This window comes from Chanodichthys erythropterus, chromosome 12 (genome assembly GCF_024489055.1).
Source record: "Chanodichthys erythropterus isolate Z2021 chromosome 12, ASM2448905v1, whole genome shotgun sequence".
NCBI classification, from domain to species: domain Eukaryota; kingdom Metazoa; phylum Chordata; class Actinopteri; order Cypriniformes; family Xenocyprididae; genus Chanodichthys; species Chanodichthys erythropterus.
Genome location: NC_090232.1, coordinates 4,748,253 through 4,765,535, shown reverse-complemented (window position 1 = coordinate 4,765,535; position 17,283 = coordinate 4,748,253). Strand labels below are relative to the sequence as shown.

Here is a 17,283-nt window from a genome sequence, read left to right as displayed (position 1 = left end):
CCTGATCGTGTACAGAAAAAGTATGTGAACCACTTGCAGAATCTGTGAAAATGTGTAAAATTTTAACAAAATAAGAGAGATCATACAAAATGCATGTTATTTTTTGTTTAGTACTGTCTTGAGTAAGATATTTTACATAAAAGATGTTTACATATAATCCACAAGACAAAAAAAATAATAGCTGAATTTATTAAAATAACCCCATTTATAAGTAGCTTATGTGAACCATTGATTCTTAATACTGTGTGTGGTTACCTGATGATACACGACGGTTTTTTTGTTTTGTGATGTTTGTCCGTTGAGTCCGTTTGTTCTGAGCAGTTAAAGTGAGCTCTGTTCTTCAGAAAAATCCTCCAGCTCCTGCAGATTCTTCAGTTTTCCAGCATTTTTTGCATATTTGAACCCTTTCCAGCAGTGACTGAATGATTTTGAGATTCATCTTTTCACACTGAGGACAACTGAGGGACTCAAACACAACTAAGAGCTGGGGGGTGAAGACTTTTGAATTCAAATATCAAGGTAAATACTTAATTTTTCTTCCGGGAAACATCCAAGTATCTTCTGTTGGTTCCGAAGAGCAGTACTAAATGAAAATCGTGTTTCCTTCGGGAGCATCAGTGAATGTTTGATCCTTTTTTAATAGTTGTATTTGAGTCCCTCAGTTGTCCTCAGTGTGAAAAGATGAATCTCAAAATCATACAGTCACTGCTGGAAAGGGTTTAAATATGCAAAAAATGCTTGAAAACTGAAGAATCTGCAGGAGCTGGAGGATTTTTCTGAAGAACAGAGCTCAGTTTAACTGCTCAGAACAAACAAGAGACTCATGAACAATCGTCACAAAACATAAAAACAGTCGTGGATCATCAGGTAACCACACACATAATAAGAATCAATGGTTCAATGGGGCCATTTGAATAAATTCAGCTTCTTTTTTTTTCTTGTGAACTAAATGTAAACATCTTTTATGTAAAATATCTCACTCAGGACAGTACTAAACAAAAAATAACATGCATTTTGTATGATCTCTCTTATTTTGTTAAATTTTTAAACATTTTCATTTTCAAAACATTTTCACAGATTCTGCAAGTGGTTCACATACTTTTTCTTACAACTGTATATATCACGTTTTGTAATAATGCATGCTGTTTCACATACTACTTTAAAATAGGTACTATAGTGGGTAGTATAGGTGGCGTATGCTCCACAACATAGCCTGTATAATGCTGCCCTCTGCTGGTGATTGAATCTATCCAGTTTGAAGCTTTAAAAGGATACTTCACACAAAAAAATGAAAAGTCTGTCATCATCTACTCACCCTCAAGTTGTTCCAAACCTGTATTATTATTATTTTTTTCTGTTGAACACAAAAGAAGATATTTTGAAGAATGTCGGTAACCATTTCTGTTTGGTTACCAACATTCTTCAAAATATCTTCATGTTCATAAGAAGAACATCATGCAGTTTCTGAACAACTTGAGGGTAACTTGAGTAAATGATGACAGAATTGAATTGAGTGAACTATCCATTTAAATAAGAAATATATATTATTTTTCTTTATAGTCTCTTTTAAAGGATTAGTTCACCCACAAATTAAAATTCTGTTATTTATTACTCACCCTCATGCCGTTCCACACCCGTAAGACCTTCGTTAATCTTCGGAACACAAATTAAGATATTTTTGTTGAAATCTGATGGCTCCGTGAGGCCTGCATAGGGAGCAATGACATTTCCTCTCTCAAGAATGTACTAAAAACATATTTAAATCAGTTCATGTGAGTACAGTGGTTCAATATTAATATTATAAAGCGACAAAAATAGTAGTTATTTTGTTTTTGTTTTTGACGCACCAAAAATATTCTCGTCGCTTTATAATAATATTGAACCACTGTACTCACATGAACTGACTTAAATATGTTTTTAGTACATTAATGGATCTTAAGAGAGGAAATGTCATTGCTCCCTATGGAGGCCTCACTGGGCCATCGGATTTCAACAAAAATATCTTAATTTGTGTTCCGAAGATTAACGAAGGTCTTACGGGTGTGGAACGGCATGAGGGTGAGTAATAAATAACAGAATTTTCATTTTTGGGTGAACTAACCCTTTAAAAATAACCCGTATGCACTAAGAATGTCTAGCTTTGTTCTGCCTTTGTTGTTATACAGGTTTTGGCGGCAGATGTCACATGGTAACCATAGACATAACAACTGTTTTATAATACATTCCTTTCAAGGGCGTTCGGCGTCCCATTGAGTCCCATTCAAATTTTAGGATGTATTTGACTTAATGTAGACCTACTAAAGAGGCCCAGCAGTTTATTCTTTTACAATAAACTGCTCTATGGAAATCAACGAGTGAGTGATCACAAGGAACTGTGATTGGATCATCTTTACCTGCGCTGAGAATAGTTACACTTACCACGTGACTCAGCGCTATGACGCAACGTAGGCTACGCTTTGTTTCACGGCACTAGGACCATGAGGCGCCGGTGTGTCCCGGTGTTATTATTGTGTAAGTCATGGATTGTGGAGTTGAACGGCGTGAGTTTCTGACTGTAAGGTCACATACAGCAAACACATAAGATGAAATGTTTTAGGAGCGCTAACCTCACCGTAATCCTTCATCTGAGGGGATAATTACTCGAGGACGCACACGACAGACCAGAAGGATCCCAGTGACATTGGAAACAGGTTAGTTCATATTCTTACTGGCCTAACACAAGTTCACACGGTAATACCGTGGTACTTTGGTGTAGATGTGGTAATAAATAACACTATATGTGGTAATAAATCACACTTACAAAGCAGTGGAGCTGTCATGGTTGTTGTGGTGCAGTAACTGTTAGTTGTATCATATTATGCATGCATGTTTTATAATGGTTGTGTATTAGTAAGTTGGTCACAACTTTTTTATATATATATATATATTAAATAAATTAGGCACCATGGTTTTTATTTTCTTTAATAAAAGCTAATCCTAATAATAAATAAACGTAGTAATATAATTGTATTGCGTTGAAATGTAAGTTATTATAGTGACTTGTTAATGAAAATCATCAACAATAAACCTTGTTTTTTTTTAAACACGTATTATTATTATTTATTATATTTAATTACAACGTTTTAATATCAATTTTATACATATACATATTATTATTTTATGATATTAACACGCTATATTTTTTGTTCAGTATAACAAAAATATAAAAAATCTAGTTTTAATGTTGGTGATGTTTTTGTACATGAATAATGGTAATATTCTGGTATTATTTAAAAGTACCTTGGGGTACCATGTAAATACCATGGTATATTACTGTTAATCATTCTAATATGTACTATGATAGCAGTGTCTGAAACTATTACTGTACCATGCAGTGATATTTTAGTATTGTTGCGATACTATTATATTTTAAATATTTTTTTATTCAATATTTAGTCATTTTGTTGAGTTATTTTATATATCTATATAGTTTTAATACATTTTTCATTCCATGTTTAGTACTTATATATATATATATATATATATATATATATATATATATATATATATATATATATATATATATAGATATATGGTGACTTCAGATGCAAAAGCCTTTAAGTGCCATCTGAAATTTTCTTATAAAATGAGCATTTTTATCAAGCTTGTATGTTTAGGTTCAGTTATTTCACTTTAATGGCAATTAATAGGTCCTTTGCATTGTCATTAAAGTGAAATAACTGAACATAAACATATATAAACATATCATATTATAAGAAAATTTCAGATGCCACTAAAAGCTTTTGCATCTGAAGTCTTCATACATTATATATATATATATATATATATATATATATATATATATATATATATATATATATATATATATATATATATATATATATATATATATATATACAATTTTTAATCAGTACTTTGTAGATTTACTATGGTAGTACGCATGCACTATGACATTATTGTGGTCTTCTTTGTACCTTAGAGTAATTTCAAACGATTTCAATCATAGCATGTGAATATGGAAACTGAAAAGCAAATATTACCATGGTATTACCATCTGATACCATCCCTGTACTATGGTCCTGCCACAGTATGTTTTTGTTGTGGGAAACACGAGTTTATTTGGTTCCTCAACATATCATGTTTTCCAGATATTCTTTGTGTGGATCCATCATCATCATCATGGTGGAGATGAAGAGTTACTGTGAAGCCGGAGTCTCCATGCAGCAGGTCTGGGTGGAGGGCGGCCTGACCCTCTGCTTCTACTTCACCCTGGTGCCGTCCGTCCTCCTCACCTTCTCCTTCCTTTTCGGCACGTTCCTGTGCATATGCTACGGCCGCTACGGCACAGACATGGAGCCCAAGTTCATCCCTCGCTCTCGACTCTACCGGCTCCAAGTGGGCCTGTCGGTGCTGCTCGCCCTGCTGGCTCTGGGCTGGATGGTGTTTCGGATCGCTCGGAGCGGAGAGCTGCCGGGATACGTGGTTCTGTACGGCTGTCTCTCCATGCTGGGCTGGCTTTGGGCCGTGGCCCTGCTGCGTCTGGAGAGAAAGAGGGTTCTGGTGCGGGACAGAACCAGAGGACACAGTACGGTACTGTTGCTGTACTGGGCCGTGGCTTTTGCGGCTGAAAACCTGGCGTTTGTGTCATGGGTGAGCCCTCAGTGGTGGTGGACTCTGGAGACGTTCGATCAACAGGTACGTGTGTGATTGGTTAGGAAGAATGCTGTCTATTAATAAGGATTTGCGTATGCTATTTTTTTATTTGCATATGCAACCACAAGGTGAAAAATAATGCCTAAACATCAAGTTATGCACCAGATTGTAGTATATTTTAGTGTTTTATATTGCATTATCATGGATCTCTGTGGCGTAACCTTTGTCATTGACTCTGTCCTGTCTAAAGTGGAAGGATTTGAAAGTGTTGACAGATGAAGGAATGCTGCTCACACACCATGACTCAGCATTATGGTGATTTTGTAAAAGGATTATTTTTATACAATAAATATTGAGGATCCAACTCTGAATGACTCTGCAATTCTGTTAAGTTTGCATTGTCATTAAAAAATGTATTGTTGAGTCATTTTGTGGTTTTAAATAATAGGCAGTGACAATATTGTCGAGTCATGCTCAGTTCTGGCTGCATTCCTTCCTGGCCTCACTGGCCACACCCCAACCGTTTAAGTTTGACCAATGAGATAATATCATAATTTATGTGACACTGCATGACGTAGCAGTTTTACTCTGCTCACTCTAGTCTTGCTCTAAACTTTGAATGTTGAATGCAAAAGTTGATAAAAGTTGCATATTATAAAAATGCATGTTATAAAAATAGTACACTTAGTTTGTATAACTTGTATATATTTTAATATTTTTTATTATTATTATTATTATTATTATTATATATTATAATAAAATTATAAAATTATTAATATATATATATAATTTATTTATTTTTAATTATTATTAATTAAACTCATATATATATATATATATATATATATATATATGAGTTTGATTAATAATTAAATAAATATAATTAAACAATAATATTAAATTATATATATATAATATTATACATTTCTATTTTTAATGTTTTTGAACAAAGTCTCTAATGATCTCATGATCCTTCAGAAATCATTGTAATATTTATCAATGTTGGAAAAAAAGTATCACAGGTTCCAAAAAAATATTAAGCAACACAACTGTTTTCAACATTGATAATAAATGAGTATCAAATCAGCATATTAGAATGATTTCTGAAGGATCATGTGACACTGAAGACTGGAGGAATGATGCTGAAAATTCAGCTTTGCATCACAGAAATAAATTATATTTTAAAGTATATTAAAATAGAAAACCATAATTTAAAATTGTAATAATATTTCACAATATTATTGTTTTTTTTTTCTGTATTATGAAATAAATGCAGCCTTAATAAGCATAAGAGACTTCGCTCAAAAACATTAAAATAGTAACGTTTCCAAACTTTTGACTGGTAGTGAATATATTGTATATATTATAATTTAATAAAATTATAATTTTTAAAACATTAATACATAATCAATAATTGTAAATTATTAAACTGTAAATAAGTTGACAAATAAAATATAATTCTTAAATATACATAATATAATTATAAATTTAAGTAGACTTAATACTTAAAACTAAATTTAAACATTTTAATATTGCATTTCAGTTTAAATATTTTATATTTGAAATATTTTTTCTTTAATGTGCTTTATTTTAAATTTGGCACCCCATACTGACGCTACAATTGTTTTTATTGGCAACTTATTACTTACAGAAGACAAATTCAGTAAGACACACTGGAGTCAAATTCAAGCCACAAAATAAGTTTTTTTTTTTAAGGCCAAAGAAACCATAAAATCTTTGAAGTCCTTTGTTTAAATCCTAATGACCAAAAATCTGAGACACATGTCACTCTTTACTCTTTAAATGATATGATATGATTCTAGCAGATACAAACAATAGCAAACAATAATCCCTCTATGCATATTGTTCATTGTGACTGTGTCTGCAGATAGAGTTTGCTTTCTGGCTGGTGAGGTACTTCAGCTCAGGTTTGCTGTTCCTGTTAGGCCTCAAAGCTCCAGGATTGCCTCGCCGACCGTACATGCTTCTGGTCAATGAAGATGAGCGAGATGTTGAGCATGGAGCAGTAAGACATTAGATGTTCTCTGCTATTGTACATACATCTTATTATCAGTAATCTCATTAATGCATCTCTTGCATGTTTTCAGCCTCTCTTGGGTAATTCTGATGAGAATCAGTCCACGTGGAAAGACTTTGGGCAGAAGGTGCGTCTGTTGGTGCCGTACATGTGGCCTAAAGGCAATGTCGTGCTTCAGCTGCTGGTTCTGCTGTGTCTCGGGATGCTGGGAGTGGAACGTGTCATCAATGTGTTTGTGCCCATCTACTACAAGAACATAGGTGCGGAATAAGAGTCATGATTGAATTATTTATAATATATAAGGGAAGTAATTGTACTTTTGGGTCAGTAGCCTTTTCTCAAAGAGCATATAGCTAAGCAATATTTTATGAATCTCTTTTACAGTGAACCAGCTGACAGATGGGAGCTCTTGGAAGACTCTGGCGACTACAGTGTGTCTTTACGGGCTCCTGAAGTTCCTGCAGGGTGGTGGAGCTGGTGAGGGAACATCACTTAAAGGGATAGTTCACCCAAAAATGAAAATTTGATGTTTATCTGCTTACCCCCAGAGCATCCAAGATGTAGATTACTTTTTTTCTTCAGTCGAACGCAAATTATGATTTTTAACTGCAACCGCTGCCGTCTGTCAGTCAAATAATAGCAGTGATTGGGAACTTGAACAATAAGAGTCGAAAACTTCCATAGACAAATCCAAATTAAACCCTGCGGCTCGTGACGGCACATTGATGTCCTAAGAGACGAAACGATCGGTTTGTGTGAGAAACCGAACAGTATTTATCATTTTTTACCTCTAATACACCACTATGTCCAACTTCGTTCAGCTTCCGGTTAGTGAGGTCTGATCGCGCTCTGACAACGGAAGTGATGTCTCGCGCTCATTGAAGTATATGGGCAAGACATCACTTCCGTCACCAGAACGCGTTTTTTGACCTCACTAACAGGAAGCTGAACGAAGTTGGACATAGTGGTGTATTAAAGATAAAAAATTATATAGATACTGTTCGGTTTCTCGCACAAACCGATTGTTTCGTGTCTTAGGACATCAATGTGTCGTCGCGAGCCGCAGGTTTTAATTTTGATTTGTCTAAGCAAGTTTTATTTACTGTTATAGTTGAAGTTCCCATCCACTGCTATTATTTGACTGACATACGGCAGCGGTTGCAGTTAAAAATTATAATTTGCGTTCGACTGAAGAAAAAGTCACCTACATCTTGGATGCACTGGGGGTAAGCAGATAAACATCACATTTTCATTTTTGGGTGAACTATCCCTTTAATTTAATGATCTCTTTGATGTGGATTATCAGTTTGAATCTAACCACAATCATCTGCAGGTGCGTCTGGGTTTGTGAGTAACATGCGTTCGTTCCTGTGGATTCGAGTGCAGCAGTACACTAACCGTGTGGTCCAGGTGCGTCTCTTCGCTCACCTGCACTCTCTGTCTCTGCGCTGGCACCTGGGCCGCCGCACCGGAGACGTCCTGAGAAGCATCGACAGGGGAACCTCCTCCATCAACAGTCTGCTGAGGTGACAGCTAAAAAATAATTTGAAATTTGACATGACACATGCAAGTATTGATACATAAACAAGGTCAACTAGGACTGTTTAGGTCTTGGATGCATACACACCTTAAGTATAGATCCCAGTCTCTATTGTCTTGAAATATTTTTTTATTTTATTTGTCTTATTCCAACAGCTATATCGTGTTCAGCATCTTGCCCACCATCGCTGACATTGTCATCGCCATTATCTATTTTATATCCAATTTCAATGCCTGGTTTGGCCTCATAGTCTTCGTTTGCATGGCCCTCTACCTAAGTGAGTATCTAACAATGTGTGTGTTTTCATATATACACGTCTAGAAATGACCACTGACACACATACACTGCCCGGCCAAAAAATCTCGCTGTTTGGATTTTAATAGACTACTTTAGAGTCTATAAATGGATCATTATTGCAGTGATTATTATGTTTCTAGCATGTTCTATGTATTTTGTGAAACAGAAAGCAGTGTCCATACATTCATGCTATATTAGATGAAGGAAATATGTATGTATTGGCAACTAATGTTGCATTGGAAACTAAATGAAAAGTTGAAGTACTAAAATTACTAAAATTGAATAAAAATTAAGAATTAAAGCTAAATTGAAATATTAAAAAATAATAATAAAAATGACAAAAGCTCATAACAAAATTACTAAAACATTAAAATTAAATGACTAAATAAAAGAGAATTCAAAATATATATAAATACTTTAGTAGTATATAAATAATATTAAAATAACACTGTCAAAGAACCTCGTTTTACGGCTTAATTCTGCAATTGGTGCACATTTAAACAGTTATGTTAAAATTACAGTTGATTACTTCTCGCTTATTCATCACACTGGAAATGGAAGGTCAAGTAGTCTAGTGCATTTGCATTGTGGTATACAGTGTGCTGCACAATTTAGCAAATTTGTCAAGGTGCAAATAGAAAATTTATATATGTATGTATGTAGTTTGGCTTTCTGAATATACCTTAAAATCTGCAGGATTATTGCATTGATTCTCCTCGTCTCAGGAGTCACTGAAGACTGAAGAATAGAAATATACCAGATCCGCATTTGATTGACTGCTCTGTTATCTGTGTCTCTTTCAGCTCTCACCATCGTTATCACTGAATGGAGAACCAAATACAGACGAGATATGAACACACAAGATAACAATGCCAAATCAAAAGCTGTGGACTCTTTATTGAACTTTGAGACGGTATGGATTTGTTTTGTCCCCCCTTTGTTTGGCTAAGATGTCAGAGTGTGTGTTATAAAAAGTAAAATAAAATAAAAAAAAAAGGAGAAAATTGCATATGTGTTATTGTCAACAGGTGAAATATTACAATGCAGAGAGTTATGAAGCAAATCGCTTTGAGGATGCCATCCTGAAATATCAGGTAGTATTTATTTATATATATTTTTTTAAGGATGTTTTCAGACTGCTCTCCAGGCCAGATTTGTTATAACGTGTATTTTATAGTTTATTGGTTAATGGCATAAATCATAAATACAATTTTTATAATTATATTCTGTTTTGCTCAGGTATCAGAATGGAAGACCAACGCGTCACTGGCGTTTTTAAATCAAACGCAGAACCTCATCATCGGTTTGGGTCTGCTGACTGGATCTCTGCTCTGTGCGTACTTCGTGACAGAGGGGAAGTTCCAGGTACGAACAGTCGGGAACACCTCAGAAATCAGACCACTGCCATCTTATGAAGCCATCACATCATCTGTGGTTGAGAAACAAATAAAAAAGGAACAAATTAATTATTCAGCAAGCATGCATTAAATTGATGCAAAAGTCACAGTAAAGACATTTACAATGTTAAAAAACATTATAAAATTTCAAACAAATTATGATCTTTTGAACTTTCTATTTAATCAGTGAAGCCTGAAAAAAAGTGTGACGGTTATAAAAATATTTAAAAAATATTGATTCTTGTGCAGCAAATCAGCTTATCAGAATGATTTCTGAAGGATCATGTGACACTAAAGACTGGAGTTGTTTCTATTTTATTGGATTGTTGTGGGTTTAATGGATTGAGGAAAAAAAAATATTCATCTGGCACTAGCAATAAAAGGTGTAACTAAGTGCAGAATTCATTATATAAACTTTATTATTTTAATGTATTTTAATTAGTGCTGTCTAACAGGTAGGAGATATACAGAAATTGAATAAAGTTATCAAACACTTCACAGTCTTAAAGGGATAGTTCACCCAAAAATGAAAATGTGATGTTTATCTGCTTACCCCCAGTGCATCCAAGATGTAGGTGACTTTTTTTCTTCAGTCGAAAGCAAATTATGATTTTTAACTGCAACCGCTGCCGTCTGTCAGTCAAATAACAGCAGTAGATGGGAACTTCAACTATAACAGTAAATAAAACTTGCTTAGACAAATCAAAATTAAAACCTGCGGCTCGTGACGACACATTAATGTCCTAAGAGACGAAACGATCGGTTTGTGCAAGAAACCGAACATTATCTATATAATTTTTACCTCTAATACACCACTATGTCCAACTTCGTTCAGATTCCTGTTAGTGAGGTCAAAAAACGTGTTGTGATGACGGAAGTGATGTCTCACCCATATACTTCAATGAGCGCGAGACATCACTTCCGTTGTCAGAGCGCGATCAGACCTCACTAGACCTCACTGAACGAAGTTGGACATAGTGGTGTATTAGAGGTAAAAAAATTATATAAATACTGTTCGGTTTCTCGCACAAACCGATCGTTTCGTCTCTTAGGACATTAATGTGTCGTCACGAGCCGCAGGGTTTAATTTGGATTTGTCTATGGAAGTTTTTTCGACTCTTATTGTTCAAGTTCCCAATCACTGCTATTATTTGACTGACAGACGGCAGCGGTTGCAGTTAAAAATCATAATTTGCATTCGACTGAAGAAAAAAAGTCATCTACATCTTGGATGCTCTGGGGGTAAGCAGATAAACATCAAATTTTCATTTTTGGGTGAACTATCCCTTTAACTGCATAAATTATACATTTAATATAGATTAATCCTTATTAAAGCTCCAATTGTCTGTTACCTTTGTTCTTTGAGCATTAATGACAGACATCATCACAGCAACTGGTTTATTAGGCTGCTGTCACTTTAAGAGCTGCTGCTGCCGAACATGATTCAGATCTCATTTTTCTCACAACTCTTTAAGTTAATTTAAGATGTTATTTAACTCATTTAAGACTCAACAAAACGGGAATTTTGGCATCATTCTGTGTGTTTATGGTTTTAAGCGCAAAAGATAACTCTATTTTGGCTCGCGTCTTTCTGTGCACACGAGTCGTGTGTGTGTGTCACATGACATGACATTCACAGACAGTGCGTTCTCATTTGTCTTTTGGAGCTTGAATGGTTTAAAAGCATTTTAAAGTGTGAATAGGAGCATGATCAAATAATGTAACGCTAGCCAAATTATGATGGAAAAAAAACTGATGCTGCTTTAATTGCGTTAAATATTTTTAACAAATTAAACTGAAAAAATGAATTGCATGCATTAATGCGCATTTTTTTTTTTTTTTTTTTTTCTCCATGTGACATGAACTGCTTGTAACTCATCATGGTCTTCCAGGTCGGAGATTATGTGCTGTTTGGAACATACATCATCCAGCTCTACACTCCTCTCAACTGGTTTGGAACATACTACAGGTATGGCGCTTTTTTTTTTGTTTAATCTTGGTTAATAGTTTAATAGTTTATCGTCAGTGTATAGATCACTATTTAAATGCGTTTGAAGGTGAAAATGAGCGTGTATCTTTCCTTGAACAGAATGATCCAGAACTCCTTCATCGATATGGAAAGCATGTTCAAGCTCTTCACTGAGGATGAGGAAGTGAGTGGAGGGTTTTCTTTGAAATTCATTTCAGAGAAGCTTTTAAATAATTCCTGACATGGCAATTTGGTTTATTGCTTAGGTGAAGGATGATGTCAATGCAGGAAACCTCAACTTCAGGCAGGGAAAAGTAGAATTTGAGAATGTCTTCTTCAGCTACACGCAAGGGTAAGAAGCTTCAGTTAGATGTATTTCTATTATTCTTCATTATAGAGGAACTGATTTTATAAATGAGCAGTAATCACTTAATAATTTTATTTTATATGATATGGATGTTTTTGCAGCAAAGAAATTCTAAAAGACGTCTCTTTTTCTGTACTTCCCGGACAGACGGTCGCACTTGTAAGTCTTTTCAGTTTTATGCTATTCGATTCTGCACTAAACTGACTTTGAGTTTATATAAATTTGACTCTTTGGATTTCTTTCAGGTTGGACAGTCTGGATCAGGAAAGAGCACCATCATCCGTCTGCTTTTCCGTTTTTATGATGTTCAGGGCGGGTGTATAAAAATAGATGGTCAAGACATCTCAAAGGTGAGCAAAGGTTTTCCAGCCACTCAGCATTTTCACTGGCCACAATTTTGACATCCATACCATGGGAAAAAACTGCCATATAGATTTTTTTAATATTTTCTCATAATTTGGCAGCAGGTATATTAGGCTGCTGTCACTTAAAGAGCTGATGCACTGATCCATTATACGGTTACACATGCGTTATCTTTCTCAACTGTTTACGTTCACTTAAAACATAACTGACTGTGTTTTTGAGAATACTCACCTATTTTAACATTATATTGTGTGTATTTAACTGTTTAAGTGCAACAAGCAGCGAAAAAGAACTCAATTTAGTACTGAGATGCGGATTTATTTGCCGCACTTTGGGTGTGAGAACAAAATTTGTAGGAATGAGTCAGATTATGTGCAACGCGCAATCCCACGCCAAAATTCAAGCCTTGTAACACTAACAATATTCAACCGGAGCAAATGAAACAAGTGAGTGAGAGGAGGAGGGTTTGTGTGTCAACTCAATGTCAGAGAGATGAGAGCGAGAAAGAGCAGCTGGTATTGTGTATCTATTCTGCGGAAAATGAATATTGGAAGCGCTTCAGATATTTGAGTATTGATATGTATCGAAAATTCTATATTTTTGACAACACTACATTGCACTTAGTTTATTATTGCAGATGCCTTTTTAAAAGACTAAAATTGAAAATAAAATATATATATATATATATATATATATATATATATATATATATATATATATATATATATATATATATATATATATATATTATATAAAATTAAATCTGTGTTACTGGTTGGCGTGTGTTAATGTCAAGCCCTGCTTGTAACATATAAAAGTGCACCCAAACCTTTCCCTACATGAACATGTGGAGGAATATTTTGTCCTTTTGTATTTTATGTTTGAAGCTCTTATTAATTCATACGTCTGGATGTGTCTCAGGTGAAGCAGACCTCTCTGCGCGCTCACATTGGTGTCGTCCCTCAGGACACCGTCCTGTTTAATGACAATATTCGGAACAACATCCGTTACGGTCGAGTTGCTGCTTCTGACCAGGAGGTGGAGGAGGCTGCGATTGCTGCTGACATCCATGACAAAATCATAACTTTCCCAGACGGTGAGAACCATTTTGCAATTGAAAAACTATAAACTGTAAGCATTGAATATAAACAGGGTGTCTGAAATACAGACCTTTATAAAATGAGCTCAGATTATTTTAGATCATTTGGCTCATTTTGAGTCTAGATAATGTTTGAGTTCATGATTGATATTCATGATTGAATTATATTTGTAGGCTATGACACTCAGGTGGGTGAGAGGGGGCTGAAGTTGAGTGGAGGAGAGAAGCAGAGAGTCGCCATCGCTCGCACCATCCTCAAAGCTCCACAAATCATCCTCCTTGATGAGGTACATCATCATCATCACCAGTGCATTATGTAATCAAGTACTTTTTTCTTCATGGACTAATTTACTCATCCTCTACCCATAGGCCACATCTGCTCTAGACACACAAACTGAGCGAAATATTCAGGCATCGCTGGCTAAAGTCTGCGCCAACAGAACCTCCATTGTGGTGGCACACAGGTAAACACATGATTAAATGAATTAAGAGTTTTTACTCAAATCAACTCCCATAGATTATTAAGCATAAGCCATAAAACAAGATATTAAAGTCTTTTATACATTATAGGATTTCTTATGGTATAATGTATCATATATCGTATATCAATATCATATATTGTAGGTTGTCGACTGTCATTGGAGCCAACGTGATTCTTGTACTTCGTGATGGGCAGATTGTGGAGAGAGGAAGGTGAGTTCATTTACTAGTACTCTGAACGCAAAGTCTGACTCAGTATAGGTTAATACATGAACTATGCAGGTTAAAGTCCAGTATTATTGTTTGTCGTAGGCACGAGGAGCTGTTGGCGAAGGGAGGGCTGTACTCTGACATGTGGCAGAAACAGCAGCAGGTTCAGGATTCAGACTCGGCCTCTGACAGCGAGACTAAAGACAGGAAATCAGAGAAACTACAGCCACAAACATCCACTACAGGACACAAAGGACACTAGATACATGTTTGGACATAAAACCTGGTTTTGTGTGCATTTTAAGCTCGTCCGATGCTATTATGGCATATTAGAATGATTATTTAATTTAATGTTTTTGGCAGTTCTTAAAAAAGGATTATTGCCTTAAAGAGATATAATATATATATATATATATATAATTATATTTCTTTGCATTCACTTGTTTCCACCACTGAATAAAAAATAAAAAACAGTAATTGCGACTTTTTAATCTCACAATACTGTCTTTTTTTTTTTCTCTCAATTGCAAGAAAACTCACAATTGCGAGTTCTAAAGTCAGAATTGTGAGATAAAAACTCACAATTGTGAGTTATAAAGTTGAAATTCTGAGGAAAAAAGTCAGTGTTTTTTTATAAAGTTTGTCCTTTTATAACCATAGACTGTAGTGTCCGTGACATCACCCATAGGTTTTGAAGAGCATTTTTGAAGCCCAAAGTGGGCGGAGCCGGCCGTCGCCATCTTGGCAGCGCATCACTCCCAGAAAACTGAAAATGGGCAAAGAGGCGGGACGTGGGTGGAGCTGAGATGCCTGGTTTCTGAAACGAAGCCTTCCTAGCTCGACGTGATCAAGTTAGCTCAGGCTAAGGAGCTATCTATCCATCTTAGATACTATCTAAAATATTAATAAAGATAACAAATTATTTGACAGTTTTAAGGGTTTAGTACTTTAAGGATCAATCTACGGTGTCTGTTACGATATAGATGCTCCAGCAACAGTAATATTGTAATTTGTGTCGCAAAATCAAAACGGTATTTCATACCTTTGTAATGAAATAGCGATTGCGAGATGAATCCAATCCGTGATCCCATGATAAGCGTCCACTGAAAAACAAACAACAGCACTTTTTGTCCACAAAAGCGTTAAATACATGGAATATTGCCCATTGTTTGTGTCATATTTCTCCACAACGATCTGCTCTCTGTCATTATTCTTTAAGAAATTTTGCAGTCTGAGCACTGTTTATGTTGCAAAACTGAACTAGAACCTCACAAACCTACTAGGCCGCATCCAAAGTAAATTTTGGTTTTAAAAAAAAAAAAAAAAAAAAAAAATCAAAATAGTGCAGCAGTTTTAGTTATAATATCCAAGCAGTGTTGTCGGATTTTGTGGTGTCTTGAGAGGCATTTTCTCTAGCAATTATCATCGTGGTAAATCTGATGGACAAAACTTTTAGCCAATGCCAAAACCACTTTTTGTACCAGGCTGTAAACTGCTGTAAAGTTGGGCATTTTAACATGGGGGAGATACAGATTTGACTCCCTTTTGGAGTCTCTCTAGCGACCAGTCGATGAATTGCAGATTAAGTCACTTCCGTGTTGGTTTCAAGAGAGACCGCGGGAGGTTGGCGCTTGTTTATAACTTGCAATTGCGAAAAATTCTCAGAGAAAAAAGTCAGAATTGTGAGATATAACTTGCAATTATATCCCACAGTTCTAACTATATAACTCACAATTGCACTTTCTCACACAAAAAAGTCAAAATTGTAAGAAAAAAAGTTATATTATTTATTCATTTTATTTTATTTTTATTACGTGGTGGAAACAAGCTTCCATGCTTTCCACTCATTACCTTTGAAGTGCATTTATAATGCTAAATACTATCACCATCAATGAGAGAAGACTGACAGTTATTGTACATTGTATAAATCCCTCCACATCTATAACTTTAGGCAATACATTGCAGAGATGTTATTATGATGAATGTACTTTGTTATTTAAGTGAATTTCTGTGGTTGCATTGATTATATGATGCTTCCGATTTGCTGTTCTTTATAATAGGAAAACTGCTCGTAATTGTAAATATGATCGTATACTTTGTTTGAGGCTTTATTTAATTTTAAAAGGGATAGTTATATTTCTGGTGCCATTGTAAATCAGTACATACTAATAATGCTGATATTTGAATTTCTGTATGGACTAAGATTAAATCTGAATTTAGGAATATGCTGTAAGCAGAAGGGAAGAAACTATATCGTCAATCAATTTTAATGTTAATTTCTGACGTGCATATTCATCTGACTTTTTTACGTTCTTTATGATCATTTGTGCACCTAAAGATCATATTTTCTTATGCTGTGTGTGTGTGTGTGTGTGTGTGGAGTGGTACTTGTTGCTTAGATGCAATATATTGCTGTACTGTACAACTTCAGTTCATCAAAGGGACAAAGGAGATCACTCACTTCATAGCACTGACACTAAACTCAGGGGACAAGGTTGAAATGAGCCATTGGGATGGTTTTTTTTTTTTTTTTTTTTTTTTTTTAGTCATTAAAAAAGAAAAACAGGAAAAAACAAATCTACTACATTTTATTTTTTTTTAAAGGAGATACAGACTGACAGAATTTTCCTTAGATAAAGTAATTCAGTTGTGACCGAATGGCTAAAGTCTGTGAAAAATGTGTATTTTATTGTACAATAAAGCTAGAGACATGCATATGTTTATATTAATGTTTATTTTGCTTATTGATCATACATTATTCTGTGCATAAAATATTGTCTGTACTGTACATTAAAATCACATTCATATAATCCCTTCATATTTTATTTACAAATTAAAATATCTACAATTATTAATTATTCAAAAAGTAT

The 17,283-nt window shown here is 34.8% G+C and overlaps 1 protein-coding gene across 1 annotated transcript; it reads left to right on the top strand.

The window, feature by feature from the left end:
* The first annotated feature begins 2,494 nt into the window (after positions 1-2,494).
* Positions 2,495-16,664, top strand: abcb6a (ATP binding cassette subfamily B member 6 (LAN blood group) a). Its single transcript, XM_067404504.1, has 20 exons — positions 2,495-2,690; positions 4,149-4,695; positions 6,542-6,679; positions 6,762-6,951; positions 7,076-7,168; positions 8,025-8,217; positions 8,387-8,508; positions 9,332-9,441; positions 9,557-9,622; positions 9,768-9,893; positions 11,818-11,894; positions 12,015-12,078; positions 12,161-12,246; positions 12,363-12,420; positions 12,507-12,611; positions 13,546-13,720; positions 13,898-14,010; positions 14,093-14,187; positions 14,348-14,416; positions 14,516-16,664. The coding sequence occupies exons 2-20, from the start codon at positions 4,180-4,182 to the stop codon at positions 14,673-14,675; spliced, it is 2,556 nt and encodes an 851-aa protein (XP_067260605.1). The 5' UTR covers positions 2,495-2,690; positions 4,149-4,179; the 3' UTR covers positions 14,676-16,664.
* The last annotated feature ends 619 nt before the right edge of the window (positions 16,665-17,283 follow it).